The sequence below is a fragment of the Podarcis melisellensis genome (assembly GCF_964234715.1).
Source record: "Podarcis melisellensis genome assembly, chromosome: 7".
NCBI lineage: Eukaryota > Metazoa > Chordata > Lepidosauria > Squamata > Lacertidae > Podarcis > Podarcis melisellensis.
Genome location: NC_138539.1, coordinates 23538747 through 23554815, shown reverse-complemented (window position 1 = coordinate 23554815; position 16069 = coordinate 23538747). Strand labels below are relative to the sequence as shown.

Genomic DNA, 16069 nt, shown 5'->3' with positions numbered 1-16069 from the left:
GTTCATGGATCAGAGCCTTTCAGTGAATAGAAGGTTGTAGTCCACTGTCATTGTATTTTTTCTTGTTAGGAGATGGTAGCCTGGCTAATAATTAATACCGTATTGGCCTGAATATAAGCCACACCTTTAAAATTCAAGGGGGGGGGAGACAATACCCGAATATAAGCTGCTCTCTTAAAATTCTGTAGGCACTCATACCTGTTACGTTTTACCATATGTCTGTTTCAGCAACGATAATGTAAAGGCCAATTTTTGTAAGGTCGCGAATTTAACTCTTCACGGTCAGAATTGGGGGGGGGGGAGTGAGGCTTATATTCAGGCCAATACGGTAATTTGTTTACTGGCAACACTTTGGTAGGTACTTGATGGAGCACAGTACATCATAGAATTGTAGAGTTAGAAGGGACCATGAGGGTCATCTAGTGTAATCCCCTGCAATGTAGGAATCTTTTGCTCAACGCAGGGCTCAAACCCACAAGCCTGAGATTAAGAGTCCCATGCTCTACTGACTGAGTTATTCCAGCTCCAGTCTGTCCCAGTCAGTCATAACATTTAAAGTAGAAAGCTCATGGAATGTGGAATAAACACAAAAATGAATCCCACTCTCTCCATAGGCATGCATTGAAAAGGTGAGGGGAAAGTTGAAAAAACAGTAAAACAACAGGAAAGTTTTATTTCCTAGTCTTAGAATGGTATGGCTAATTCATGATCCTTGTCTGCCAAATGCCCATTAATCATCTGCTATCACAATGATGTCAGGTGATTGGTTGCTTTGAAGTCCCCACTATTTGCAGTTAAGTGATTAGATGCAGAAGGGGGTTCCTTGTGCAGAACTCCCTCATGCAGGGCGCTTTGTGCAGACATTATGTATCCAAGGAATTTCCTTTGGGAAGCCAGTGGGTGCTTTCCCCTGCAAATACACAACCAGGAGAGCACTTAAAGGCTCCCAATTTTTAACGACAACCATGTATCTCCCCGCCCCATACTGACACCTCATATATATCCACTATACATTTTTCACTGTATGCGGAAGATGCACCTCTTTACCCTGGCCCATGACACTTGAAATGCAGTGGCGTAGCGTGGGTTGTCAGCACCCGGGGCAAGGCAAGTAATTTGCGCCCCCTAGCCCGTGGATTTGCGCCCCTAACACTTGGATTTGCACCCCCTAACCCTAACCCCCAGATGTTGCGTCCGGTGCGGCCGGCCCCCCCCCGCACCCCCCACGCTACGCCACTGTTGAAATGTATGTTTTTTTAATGACCCACCCAGTTATTGTGATTGCAATTTGTTTTTAATTGCTTTTAATCTTGAATTTTAAATTGTTGTGACCTGCTCTGGAACCTTAAGTCAGGTAATAAGTAAGTAAGTAAGTAAGTAAGTAATGCCGGTTAGGTGACTGGAATTTGAATCCCTGGCAGACCTGGTTTAGCCTGTGGACCAGAGTGCCCCTCACCTCTGGTTTATTGGAAGGGAAACAAGCCTTGTTCCTGCATGCTTCCTTTTTGGCATGCCTAAATTCAGCATTGATATAGGCAGGCATGTCCTACAGGTAGATTGTGATCTACTGGTAGATCACTGGATGTCTGTGGTAGATCACTGGTAGATCACCGCCAGTTTTTAACTCTGTTTTTGACCTGAACCCCAAAAAAGGGGTAGATCACTGCTAGTTTTTAACTCTGTGAGTAGATTGCAGTCTTTTGGGAGTTGGCCACCCCTGATAGTGATTCATTAACCATAGTTCTCCATGATACCCAAACCAGGAAACTTTGTTTTAACCACTCCTCACAGAGCAAGATGTCTGCCAGATAATATTGTAATAATAATAACTTTTACTTCTATCATAGTCTAGCTGCTTCATGAATGTTGCACATACACATGCATACACAGTCTTCTATTCTGGACTACACCTGTGATAGACTTAGTGCAGGAACTTTATATCAGGACTTAATTCAGGAACCTGTTTCCATTGCTGGAAATTGATTTTAGAACACTGTAGAAAAGAAAAAAAATAAGTTTGTAGCTGGTTGTGTGCAGAATATTCTAATTTTATTACTGAATAAAAGTAACTATTCACGTAAGACATTCTAAATTACTGGTTCCTATGAGAGTGAACAATTTACGTTTCTTAATATGTTCTGCTTGCTTAGAAAACTGTGGTTTAACAAACCACCATATGTGGGCAAAAGCTAGGTGTGAAAGACAGCACATGAGAACAAGGCTTGTTCTGTATTCCGTGGTGAAATTTAAGAGCTATTTAAGTAGCACTTCAGTGCTAGCGAAAGATGTAAAACAACAGAGGTGTAACATACTGAGGGAATTTTCCCTTTGCAACTGAATTGGCTAAGAAATTTAAGAATCAATGTAGATAGATGCAAAAAAATGTTAGGGAACAGTGATTTTCCTTGAGATTAAGTGTATAAGGCTTTGGAAAATGTTCCAGCAAACGTAATAGTGTTTTCTATGCTGTTTAAACATTGTGGAATCTATTTTTCATGAGCCTAATAAACTTTAGTTTTATTTGCCACACAGAAATTATTGTAACCACTGCTTTGTCCTCAATAAATCAAAAACCAAAAACTCTGCATTCTTTTTGAGGCTGTGGTAACTAACAGAGACCCACATCATTGTGAATAAGATGGTAATGGCCTAATTCAAACCAACTTTTGAGAAAGAAGCCAGTGTGTGCTAAGTGAGGTATTTGGAGACAGTAAATGAAGTGACTTAATGATTCAGTGCTTTAGAAAATGAATCCTTTCCCACCAGTAGTGTCAGGATTCAATTAATGTATTGCTAAAGTGGGCCTGTGGTGTTCATAGAAGCATGTGATTTATTCAGACTCAGATATGTTACTTTAACATTTCTAGTTTCGACGCGTGGGTTCCATTCCTGATAAATACAGAAGATTAATTCTATGGGCAAGGAGAAACCCTTGAATCCCATGGCGTTTTGGCAGGTGGAGTGCAGCTCATCAAGGATTTTCGAAATGAAGAATTCCAGCCCAAACTGGATGACTCACTGGAGATCTGCAATGGGATCGCCTGTCTCTATTGCGCTGAGGGCTGATAATGAGCTGAAAAGCAGGATAGATATGATAAAATTAAAATAAAATTGAAGCAATGCCATGTCTTAACAATTTTTTAAAGAGCTAATGTAATTACTCTTTCTGTGGCGATTGGTGGTTCTACGTCTTAACTTTCTAGCAGTGTTGGCCTTACACGTTCTCAGATTATTTTTCTGCCTTTACTGGTAACAATCTTTGCTGCTAATAGTGATCAGTACGCATTGTACAAAACTTAACCTTTTTACAGAGAAGAATGAGAGGCTAAATCTGCTCTGCGCTCTGGGGGCCTAGGAGATCTTGCAGCTCTGGAGTTCACAAGGCCTAGAGCAGGGGTCAGCAACCTTTTTCAACCGTGGGTTGGTCCACTGTCCCTCAGACCATGTGGTGGGCCGGATTATTATTTGGGGGGGGGGAATGAAGGAATTCCTATGCCCCAGAAATAACCCAGAGATGTTTGTTTTTTTTAAAGGACACATTCTACTCATGTAAAAACACACTGATTCCTGGACTGTCCGTGGGCCGGATTGAGAAGGCGATTGGGCCACATCCGGCTCATGGGCCTTAGGTTGCCTACCTCTGGCCTAAAGTCTAAGAGGAATTTCAAGAGAGAGAAAATATATGGGAAAAGAACAGTTATCAGAATCCAAATTTTGTAGAAATTTTACACTTTTCCAGCAAGGAGTCTGAACCCCCCAAACACTACCCATAATTTGAGGCCATTCATTTTCATGGTAGTACAGATCTTCAGGCCAAAGCAGTGTCCTTATATAGTCTCTGTAAATCCATGTGGGAATCATTAGGACCTGCTTAGTGATAAAAGGGCTTAAGGCTGCAGTCTAGACCTTCCTTATGCTCTCTGCTCACTTCAGCTGGCTTCCTGCTGGCTGATCATATCTCACTGAGATGTGGACTCAGAAGCAGATAGCATATTCCAAAGGGATCTTTGCACATGAAATAAGAATAGCGCATGAAATAACTTGCCCTCCAGTCAATGCTAACTGAAATAAGCAAGGTATATTGCATCCTTTAGCTTTAAAGTTGAGACTTTCAATATTTTGGCAATTATTTGATGTGTAGGAGAATAATTCATTAATGTTTGTTCCTGCCTTTGATTTAGAGATCTGCCAATGGAACTATTTGATTTCTGGCAACTCGGCAATAGAGTTGAGCTTTACAGCGCTGCATATATAATTAACTGAAACGTTGCCATGGGATGCCTGTGGGAGTTCTTTTCATACTAGTTGGTTTGGCTGTCGCTCAGGGAGTTGCTTTCAAAACTGTTTCAAAACTATTTTGGTAAACTTAAGGATCATATGAGTAATGAGTCACATTGTAAAACCGAGAGCCCTGAGCTCTTGCAGTCAGGGGATCACTTCAAAAGTGGACAGGCGCGCATTAAAGGATTCGAGATCACTTGTATTCTTGAATCCAGAGTTTTGATTACCTTCATAAAACTCATTTTCTTAACTGAACAAAAGCTTCTGCTTTAAGTGGTGAGCACTGGCTTTGGCCTTCTAATTGTAAACTCTAGTTTTTTGTGAAACACTGAATGCCACAGTCCCACTCACAAAGTAGTTGCTAAAGGTTATCATTTAGATTTTTTAAAAAGAGTTTGGTGACTGTATATTAAAACGTAGGGTTGCAGTCCTTCTCACACATTGAATTCAATATGACGTACTTCTGAATAGATGTGTAGACTAGCACTAATAGCTACAAACATTCCCAGATATTGAAATTCTTACATGTTTGGTACTGTACACATTTTAGATCATCAGTTAATTTTATAACATGTAGCATGTCTGTTTGCTACACGTTGCTGTTACAGCAGATCACAGAAAGCTGTCAAGCAACTTTATTTTGCACCATACTTAATGCTACTATTATTGTTAATTCCTTTATAAATTGCTTCCTATGAAGTATTCTGAAGCAATTTACAATATAATAAAACACAAACACACACACTGTGTGCAAACCTTGGTTACAGCTCATGGATTGTTTGGAGTGAGACAAACCACGAGCCTGGTTTGGATAGTGTGTTAAGACAAATCATGACTTTGCTCATGGCAGCGAAGCAGCAACAGGACAGGAGGAAGAGCAAAACCGCTGCAGTCTCCCATTAGGGAGTCTGACTGTATGTTTGCATGTTCACACCAAGACATAGGTTGACTTAGCATAATGTGCAAATCAGCTCACTGTGTTCAATCATTTAAAGCTTCTCCCTCTCAAATTATATTTTTATAAACTAGAAGAAATAGGTTCCTAAACCTTTACTCCACATTTAATGTGCTGTTATATCCTGCAGTATCTTCACGTAGTCTCCCTGCAAATGTAAGCACTATTAACTTAAAATGCTTTTGATCCAAATCATCCTCCAGAGTCATTTTTAAAGCACATTTTTACTACTCGCTGTTGCTAAATCTAGCAAAATATTTATTTTTGGGTAGAGAAACATGATCCAGCATCTCCAGGAATATTTTGTGTTTATCAAGATTCGCAGGATTTGCTTTTCTGTCTTTTTAGGGGAAAGTTCTCCATACCTATACACTACTGATTAATTTTCCATGGCATTAAAGAAATTCCTGACTATGTCAACCTAGAAATATAGAAAGCCCAAAGCTGAGGTTCAATAACTCATAATGGTGTAAAGTGATACAGATTTTAAATTATTTTGGTATCCAATTAAGTCAGGAATCGACCCTTTGAAGTAAATGGACTTAAATTCATCATGACATACCACCCTTTGTTTGGGCTTTTGTCATCTTTTGATACTGCATATTCTCATTGAAAATATCCTGGTAAAAGTTCTAGGTTTCTGTTACGTCTTTAGTAGCTGTTATAGCCATCCTAATTCCAAAGCCCATGATCCTAATTTCTCCATTTTGTTGCTCCAGTATCAATACTCTGATTGGTCCCCCTTTAACCATACCAGTACATATTATTTTAAACTCCGTGAGCTATGACTTACCTGTTAAGACCCAAAATATCTTATTATTATTATTCAGTGTGTTTGTTTCCACTCCAAATTATTTGAAAGCTCTCCTGGGGTACATTATGAAGACTTCCATAGACATTTCACCTTGCTTTTAATTAGGTGTGCTGTATTCCTTTCCAGCAAAACTACATGCCTATCAAATTGCACCTGGTTTTCATACATCATTATCTCCTTCCGACTTGTGAGAATATTACTTCTAAGGTCATGCCATTGAGTTTGTGGTCTTATCCTTGCATTTCTACATCAACTATATTTGTCTGAGGAATTAAGCGACACCAAAGGATATGAGCCATGCATATGCACGCTCAGCAGAACGTTTGCTTTTCTTTTGTTTGTTCCTTTAAACATATGGCTCTGTTGTTGCCTTGTAGAACCTAGAAAGCAGGAACCTATTCCTACTCTTGATTTACATACAATGGGAAATCTAAACTAGATTCTTAATCTGGACCATAGAGAACTTTGTGGTATCCCAAAAAAGATGTATGTGGGAGGAGTCAGTCATGCGGCAGAATGTCAGTATATAACATGAATTAAAGCATTTTTAACATATATAATGACAGAATAATACTATACTGTAATAGTAAAATTTGACTCTACCTTTGCTACAGACTATTACCATGGTTTGCTTTAATTTGAAACTTTACATTATTTTCTCTGTAAACACTCAATACTCCCCAAGCTGCTTCTATCTGGCATTATGTACGAAAATTGGAAGATGCATCCAAAATTTTACTTTCCCACACTTCACTTTTCGCCTATGTTACTTGTAAATCTTTCTTACTCCATTCTGTTCAGCCTGCTTTCCATATTTTTAGTAAACCTAGTTGAATACTGGAAAGCATCTCTTTGTTTTTTTTCCTTTTCCTAAAGTTTGAAGATCCCCCACACCCATTCTTCTTCTTCGTTCATCTGAAATAAGTACTTAGTAAAAGAAATTTATTTATTTGCTGTAATTATGGCAAAATAATCCGGATAATTCAGTAGCAGAGAGAGAGAGAGACATGTGAATGTTGCTTTTCATGTAGGCTGTAAAATCTTGCAACCTTGTGCATAACTTTTCAAATGAAATTATTTAAATTATGTAGCATCCAAAAATAAATATTGTAACTTTTAATAATTTAGAGTGCAGTAATCAAGACTGGATTGGATCCAGAGAAGAACAAGCAGACTTATCTAATGCAACTGTGTTTCCCTGGCTCCTCCTCCCCAGTGAACCCCGCTTGAACCCTCCCCAAACTCCTACTTTGCTAGACTGACACAATTCCAGAAGTATATTGGCGAAGTGAAACATATTCAGAGAACGGTTATAAGGATGGCTAAATATCTGACCATCAACTTATATCAGAAAAGTCTGAGGGAATTGGCTCAGGTTCTTATCTCAGTGCTTTGCCACACCTCAAAAAACTGAACAAGCACAGCACAGTAAGCTGTGCTGTAAGTAAGCACAGTAAGGACAGGATCACACTTCAAAACGACCTTGACAGATTAGAGAACTGGGCCAAAACAAACAAGATGAATTTTAACAGGGAGAAATGTAAAGTATTGCACTTGGGCAAAAAAAGTGAGAGGCATAAATACAAGATGGGTGACACCTGGCTTGAGAGTAGTACATGTGAAAAGGATTTAGGAGTCTTGGTTGACCACAAACTTGACATGAGCCAACAGTGTGACGCGGCAGCTAAAAAAGCCAATGCAATTCTGGGCTGCATCAATAGGAGTATAGCATCTAGATCAAGGGAAGTAATAGTGCCACTGTATTCTGCTCTGGTCAGACCTCACCTGGAGTACTGTGTCCAGTTCTGGGCACCACAGTTCAAGAAGGACACTGACAAACTGGAACGTATCCAGAGGAGGGCAGCCAAAATGGTCAAAGGCCTGGAAACAATGCCTTATGAGGAACGGCTAAGGGAGCTGGGCATGTTTAGCCTGAAGAAGAGGAGGTTAAGGGGTGATATGATAGCCATGTTCAAATATATTAAAGGATGTCACATAGAGGAGGGAGAAAGGTTGTTTTCTGCTGAGAAGCGGACACGGAGCAATGGATCCAAACTACAAGAAAGAAGATTCCACCTAAACATTAGGAAGAACTTCCTGACAGTAAGAGCTGTTCGACAGTGGAATTTGCTGCCAAGGAGTGTGGTGGAGTCTCCTTCTTTGGAGGTCTTTAAGCAGAGGCTTGACAACCATATGTCAGGAGTGCTCTGATGGTGTTTCCTGCTTGGCAGGGGGTTGGACTCGATGGCCCTTGTGGTCTCTTCCAACTCTATGATTCTAAGCTTTCAGCAGGTGGCTACAAATGTTGGCTAGGCTTGGTAAGCAAGTGTTGGTTTCTGCAGGTCAGCTTGTAACGCCCACCATAATAGCATAACATTACATGAATTTATTAACACAGATATTCATTGAATGAAGTGATGTAACTTGATATTTTTAAACAAAACTTTTTATCTAAGATTATTTCCACTGCTTTTGACATGGTTTTCCCCTTTCTGATTGTACAACTATTTTTCCTTCTGCCCCCCACCCCCAAATAAGCCCTCCACATGTTTTACACAAGTTAAAATACTGAACAACATTTTTGTTCCTTTTTTTGATACAGTCACAAGTAACGTGGGGAAAGTGTGGCTTGAATTAAGGTAGAATACAGAGGATTTCTCCCATTCACCCCTTTTTGAATTGAGATGTACATTGATTTGTTTTAAATAAAAATGTTTGCTGTTATGAATGTTAATAAATGGAAATATAGTTGATTCAAGTTACAATGCAATATAGCTTTTCTAAGCTGCATGGACAGAGAGTTTCAGTGACACAATCAGGGAACAACTGCATCTAGAAGTAAACTCTAGCCTTAGCCTGTGAAAATTCATGCTATAAAAGTGTTTGCTTGGCATTTCTAAACACATCTCCTAAGAAGTACCGGTAAGCTACAGTGGAGAAATTAGAACTTACTTCCAAATAAACATGCACAGGACTCCTTTTTCAAATGCAGCTCATTCTAATGGTGAAATATTGCCAGGATTGCAGGATTGGACTTGCCTCCCTTTACTTTTTTGATAAACAAAACCTAGGAGCACTTATTGCACTAGTAAAAACTGCTTGTAACCAGTTTGAAACCAGAGTTTCAGATATTAAATGGGGTGTGCATCCTCTGGGTTTGTATTAAACATGGTTCATGCTGGTGCAAACCATGATGAACCATGGCTAAGGACAGTGGGAGGAAATTCCTGTGGGGGTGGATAGGAGTTGCAGAAGTGAATTCATGACCCTAGGACCAGCTTCTAAACTTTAATGGCATTACATCTTTATTTCACTCTATGCTGATCTGTATTCATGGGACAGTGCTATTTGAAATTGGTGTGTTTAATGTGCTTTCTTGTGATTTATATTTTTTAGCATAGCATCAAAATGCTTAAGCCTTTTAAAGTACTGATGATTATTTTTCCAAATGTCTATGTTTTCATTAGTGTGCCTTAGCTTTTTGGTGTTATTTTTGGCAGCAACTGAGCAGAAATAATCTTGTTTTCAGTTATTTGATTTGTATGTAATCCAGGACATTTTATTTAATGTTAAGCCACTTAAAAATGCTACTTGTCTCTGCTTACGACTTATGAAGGAAGTACCGAGGCCTGGCTCTATCACCTTGGGATTGAGGCCCTTTGGATCTTAGGCCAAATTGATCCACTGAGCATACAGCCCATTGGTTGCCCTTCCCTTATCGAAAATCGAAACCACTTTCTGTCTCAGGAAACATGGAGGAGGGGAATAATCATAGAGGATGCAATAGGAAAGAGAAGTGGGGGGGGGTACACGTGTATGAAGAGGGGGCCTCAAATCTACAGAATGATTTCAGAAACTTACTGGGACCCGTGTTAACAAATGCAGGATAAGATGCTGGCATGTGTAGACATAATACTAAGTTAGCTGGCATATTGTCCTCAGGTCAACTTTCAGCCCCCGACTCTTCTTCACTGGCATCTGTCTCAGGAGAGCACTTTAGAGTTGCAGAAACAAATAAATATATTAAAATATACAGTGTTACCATATTCTTCTGTGTATAAGACGTCCCCATGTATAAGACAACCCCTGTTTTTTTTTTAACCAAAAAATTAAGAAATTAAGTTGTTTAGCTTTTTTGGGAGGTGGAGGAGGTCACTTCCGCCCATCGCTCACCTGCCTGCCCGCCACTGCCAGTTATACACCTCGCCGCAGCCGCCAAATGTCTGCTTGCTCACCGCCACCATCAGCCCCCGCTCACTTGCCGCAGCCGCCAATCGCCTCCCTTCCTTGCCACAGCTGCCAATTGCCTGCCCAATTGCCACAGCCGGAGCCAAACGCCAGCAGGCCTTGCTGCAGCCACCAATCTCCTGCCCAATCGCCGCTTCCAATCTCCTGCTTGCTGCTGCTGTTAATCACACGTTGCCCCCCCCTGCATTCATTATCCATGTATAAGATGACACCCAATTTTTGCCTATTTTTTTTAAGCAAAAAGCATCTTCTTATACACCGAAAAATATAGTATATTGTATGTTTATAATATATATGTAAATATATATAAGCGTAATATATGTAAATAAATAGTGGGCAAATTCATTATTCACCTTGGAAACCAGCTTTTCTCCTTCGTGAGCTATCCCTAAAATACTGGAAGCACCGACATCCCCTTTATCTTCTCTATATTTCCAATAATAGTCATGCAGACAGAGAAACCTCCCATTTTACTTACTAGCCACTTTCATCAGGTGGCAGTCCCAGAAGTGTCAACGCAAAAAGAGTAAATATGAGTAAATATGAGAGAGGTGGATTGTGAAACGATTATAGGAAAAAGTATTTAGAGTTCTTTCAGATCTAGGCACCTACAATCACAACTAAAGCTTTTTTGGAATAATTCCTACAGTTATTGAAACCTTTTCTTTTATGAAATCCTCTATTTGAATTCAAGCTAATAAAATGGGAAAATATCATTTACATTTCTTAAACTTTAAAATGTTTGTCATATGCTGTGACCTAGATTTATTAGACTGTAGTAGTTTTAGTGCATTTTGGCTGGGAAGTGTGTCATGACATCAGTGTAATCTATGCAGTATGTGATTTCAGTTGGTCCCAGTGTTAAATATTTTCATAATTATGCTGGTTTTGGCAGTTAACTTGGAACTTTTAATGAACATGTTTTATTTCTGGGCTTGTGAGCAGCCACATATGTTTCAAAAATTAATTGTGTGTTTTCAGAGTTAACATTGAGCAGAAATATGTATGACTGCAGATTGCTTTGACATAAAAGGTCTAAATAGCAAAATAGTTCTTGTAAGGTCATGGCCACATGTAATAATTAGGGTTTACATATTGTGTTAAAGATATCATTAGCTGTTGTTCACTTAAAAAATAATATTTTGAGAGCTTCGCTTTGGGGTGATTCCTTCCCCCTCCATGTTGATAAGAACAAGCATGACTTGGTCTGCATGTCACATAAGCCAACATTTAAAACAGGTGGAAAAGTAGATCTGGCTAGTGGGTCCTGTTTTGCCAGGTGGCAAGCTGTGCTATAGAAGAAAAGCCAAGCCAAGCAAGGCTTGAAGTTACCTCCTGTGGGGGTGATCCAAGCCTGCTTTCTGCAGCGATCAGCTGTGCGACTGACTTCTTCATGGGAATCTTGGTTGCACAGCTGACCCAGTGGGCTTGGAATCGCTGCCTCTTAGCTGATAGCTGGTGACTTCAAGCCCTCTTTGGGCAGAGATCAGCTGTGCTACCCAGCAGTCTTGTTCTCACTGCCAGTCAGCTGATCAGCCCTGACAGCAAGTCTTCTTTGCCAGTGAACCATCAGGAGTACGGCTTGAGGCTTTTGATTTTCTGTTGACAGCCACATCTGTGCTTGCCCCACATATGACATCCAGTTCGGGGCAGATGTGCATGGTTTGTGGGAAGACTGTCTCACATATTAAATTGGGATCCGTGCTGCGCCTTATTAGGTCTGTGGGTCAGAGTGCTACTACAGCATTCCGTAGAAGCCAGCACTTTTGATTTCTTTCTCTCCCAAAGAAACCACAAAAGGAGGTCAAGGACAAACCTTAGCTGCCTCTCATGGATTGCTTTGAGAGAAACAAAGTGCAAATGCTTTTTTGCACAGAACGCTAAGATAGTGCTGCAGTTAGTTTTCTCCTGGTTTGGCAAAAGTAGGTGTGGCATGGCTACACTTTGAGCAGCATGCACTTGTATGCTGCTCTTGCATGGTAAACTATAATGTATTTTAGGCTATGGCTTCCTATGATGTGCAAACAGGGCCAGAATTTGATAACCTTAAGATACTCCTTTTGAATCCCACATTCTTCAGATATTAATTAAATAGAGATACAGTGGTACCTCAGGTTACATACACTTCAGGTTACATACGCTTTAGGTTACAGACTCCGCTAACCCAGAAATAGTGCTTCAGGTTAAGAACTTTGCTTCAGGATGAGAACAGAAATTGGGCTCTGGCAGCGCAGTGGCAGCAGGAGGCCCCATTAGCTAAAGTGGTGCTTCAGGTTAAGAACAGTTTCAGGTTAAGAACGGACCTCCGGAACGAATTAAGTTCTTAACCCGAGGTACCACTGTAAACATAAATGCAGGGCTTTTTTAAGCTGGAGCTCAAAGGAACTCAGTTCTGGCACCTCTCAGGTGGGCGCCATTGACATTCTAAGAGAAAGAGGGAGTCATTCATGGTGAGTTCTGAGCTCTTCTTTTTCTAGAAAAATAGCACTACATAAATGACTTTTTCACATCAACAAATACAAAGAATTGAAAGAGGTGTCAAAATACCAAGGTTCTTTGTTTATTACATTAAATAATTTTATATTAAAAAGTGATATTTCCGTTGAAAGGGAGAATTCTAGGCATCTTACACACTACAGATGTAGTATCCTTTCATATTGTTGTGAACAAGTACAGACAGCCATTGTGGCGGTCGTGTAACTGTGGTCTGAGAAATTTAAGCCATAACCCCCTCTGAGCATGCATATATGGTTTTTTGAAACTGTTCTGTCCACCAATCCAACCATTATAAAATGTTTAAAATGGGATAAGCAATTATAGAGCACCGTTGTCAAATTGTTAGCACTTTTGTTTGTTTTCATTATCTCGTGGTCAACAGCTTTTGTTTCTAAGGTATTAGACCCCAACTTATCCATTCTGCTCTTCATTCCTTCCCCTATTACATATTTAATTAGTATGTATCTTTCTTACCTTTGTTACTTTTCACTAGCAATCTGTTTTTTATTCTTTATTTTCTTTTTTAAAAATTAATTTTCCCCCCACTATTTTTTTTTGGCTGTTGTGGATTCAGTATGAACATTTGTTAACTTTCATAGGATGATCATGAAAGCTGTGGTTCAAGTTCAACAAATCGTAGTACCACGGAAAGTGCAAAAGCAGCAGTGAAACCAAGAAGAATTCAACAGACTACTCCTGACCCAGATTTACCACCAGGTACTTTGTGATAAAAATTAATATAGTTATTTTTAGGACTCTTTTGGCGGTTTTGCTTGAAGCTCAGGAAGCCTGATGTTTTGTTTTATTTAAACACTTGATATCTCTTCAACTGGCATTTTTTTCCCCTTCTGTATTTGGTAACTTGTTAGTAAGGTTCCCAAGCAAAGGGTTTAATAAAACCATGATTTCTTTTTAGGCTATGTACAGAGTTTGATCTGGCGGGTTATAAACAATGTCAACATTGTCATCAATAATCTCATACTCAAATACGTGGAGGATGACATCGTTCTGTCAGTCAATATCACTTCAGCAGAATGTTACACCGTGGATGAATTTTGGGATCGAGCATTCATGGACATATCTGGTAAGCAGACTATTGAATTTTAAAATGACATTGTACATTTTTTTAAAGGTAATATTCTAAAATAATTGTGCAGAAAAAGTAACCAGAGAGACAAATATTGATCTATTTTAGAGGTGAGCTTTATTCTCTGAGTTTCCCCATTGAGTTCTTACAACACGATGCATTGTACAGCTTCAAGCTTTTTCAGATTCTGCACGGACTTGAAGCAGATACCAAGTAGGAAGCATTTGTAACTTCCTCACTCCTGCAGTCTCTCCAGTGTTTCGAATAAAATTTTGGATATGTTAAACTTGTGAAGGGTCCTTTAAAAATGTTTCTATGTATTAAGTAGTGTGAAATAAATACGAACGTTTGTATAGTATTTACTTTGCTTTATCTGCTAAGAACTGAGCAACATTTTTCTTTCTTTTGAAAGCAACTGATTTGGTCCTAAGGAAGGTGATAAATTTTTCTGACTGCACGGTTTGCTTAGACAAAAGGAACGCTAGCGGCAAGATTGAATTTTATCAAGATCCCCTGCTTTACAAGTGTTCATTCAGAACTCGTCTACATTTCACTTACGATAATCTTAATTCTAAGATGCCATCCACTATTAAAGTAAGTACTTTTCTAGATCTTTTAAATTTGATGTATGAATTGTTTTTCACCATGTACTCCTAAGAAAAATGAAAATTGACCACCTAAAACAGATTAATTTCTGCTCTGCCTTTGGGGACCACTCATCTCTGAGCCTCCAGATGTGAACATTGGGTGGCTATAGCCATACCAGGACTTTGTGTCCCAGGAAGAGTAGTTTGGCTGTTAACGGGTTACTTCAACCATTCTATACATTTTTTGAGATACAGCTTCTAGCCTCAGTATGGCTAATTCATCTTACTTAATTTAGCTACTTCTTCATAGTGTGGGCTTAAGGATACTTAATTCTGGTACTTGTATGGATAATAAAAAGGCTGACTGGGGTAATAGATAAGTGAGAATTCAAAAATATTATGATGTAATTCAAGGTACTTAATAGTCTTTAATGAGATTGTGTATTCTAATCCACTTCAAGAGAGGATGCACATACTGTATGTGGGAACAGTGGTGCCAGAGCAATCTGAAAGCCTATAACAGCATGTACTGTGGGTGTTTTGTGAATTTTTGAAATTAGATTGAGAAAGCGAAGTATTGTCTGTTCTGAACATGTTTCCAGATGTGTCCATGAGTACTGTAGTTTATCTGTCCCTGTGTGCAGCTAATTATCCTGATACTATTGATGCCAGATGCCGCATAGGAGTTGTTTTGCACATACGTTTATCCAGTAGCATGTGGCTGTAGGGTCTTAATTCAGACTAACAATTCATTATTAGGTACTTAAAGCTATTCAGTTTAGTTTCAGTTTGTTTAACTGTAACAAACTTTCTCCTGTTTCTAAGCCAAGGATTGGAAGCAGATATCCAGAGCGGTTCAGGATCTAAACGGGTCTTTCTAATCAATACAACTATCAACCTGGCATTTTCTGTAGCATTTATCTGAGCTTAATGTTCTCTTAGATCAGGCATAGGTAAACTCCGACCCTCCAGATGTTTGGGACTACAATTCCCATCATCCCTGACCACTGGTCCTGTTAGCTAGGGGATGATGGGAATTGTAGTCCCAAACATCTGGAGGGCCGGAATTTGCCTATGCCTATCTTAGATCTTCAGAGTTTGCATTGCATGCTTTAGTTTCTAAATACTAAAACGGGGCTAGGGAACCTTGTGCAGTCCAAGGGCTGCATTGCCTCACGAGCAACTTTCTGGGGCTTCATCTTGGCAGGCAAGAACCATTATCACAGCTCAGTGACACATTCCAGCCTGGCAAAAACACTCAAGGAGGGAATGAAGCTGGCCTAGGGAGCAGTGTTGACTGGTGAGAGTATCAAGGACCAGGCACTCAGCCTCCAGCCTGAGTTCCTCACACCTGTCCTAAAGTCTATGACAGGCACTGTAGACAAAATTACTTGTCAGATTCTGGAATTGATATTTTCTCAACTTGTCTACAACTTTGCTATGCATACTGTAACACTAGATGGAAAGAGATGACAGCTAAAGTCATTTTGAGATATTTGTGCTCAGCAGCTTCTGAAACATAAACAGGTTCTTGTCTTCTATTAATCATAATAAACTCTGACATGCTAAATGCACTTCACTGCGGTACTATGTGGCTATTG

General features: G+C 39.6%; 1 protein-coding gene across 5 annotated transcripts in view; it reads left to right on the top strand.

The window, feature by feature from the left end:
- VPS13B (vacuolar protein sorting 13 homolog B) overlaps nucleotides 1–16069 on the top strand; it is a 353019-nt gene that overhangs the window by 25756 nt on the left and 311194 nt on the right. For all 5 annotated transcript variants that reach the window (XM_081919663.1, XM_081919665.1, XM_081919662.1 and 2 more), the window contains exons 4-6: nucleotides 13394–13511; nucleotides 13711–13878; nucleotides 14294–14475. In XM_081919663.1, coding sequence (XP_081775789.1) covers nucleotides 13394–13511; nucleotides 13711–13878; nucleotides 14294–14475 — 468 coding nt within the window. The remainder of the gene's footprint in view (nucleotides 1–13393; nucleotides 13512–13710; nucleotides 13879–14293; nucleotides 14476–16069) is intronic.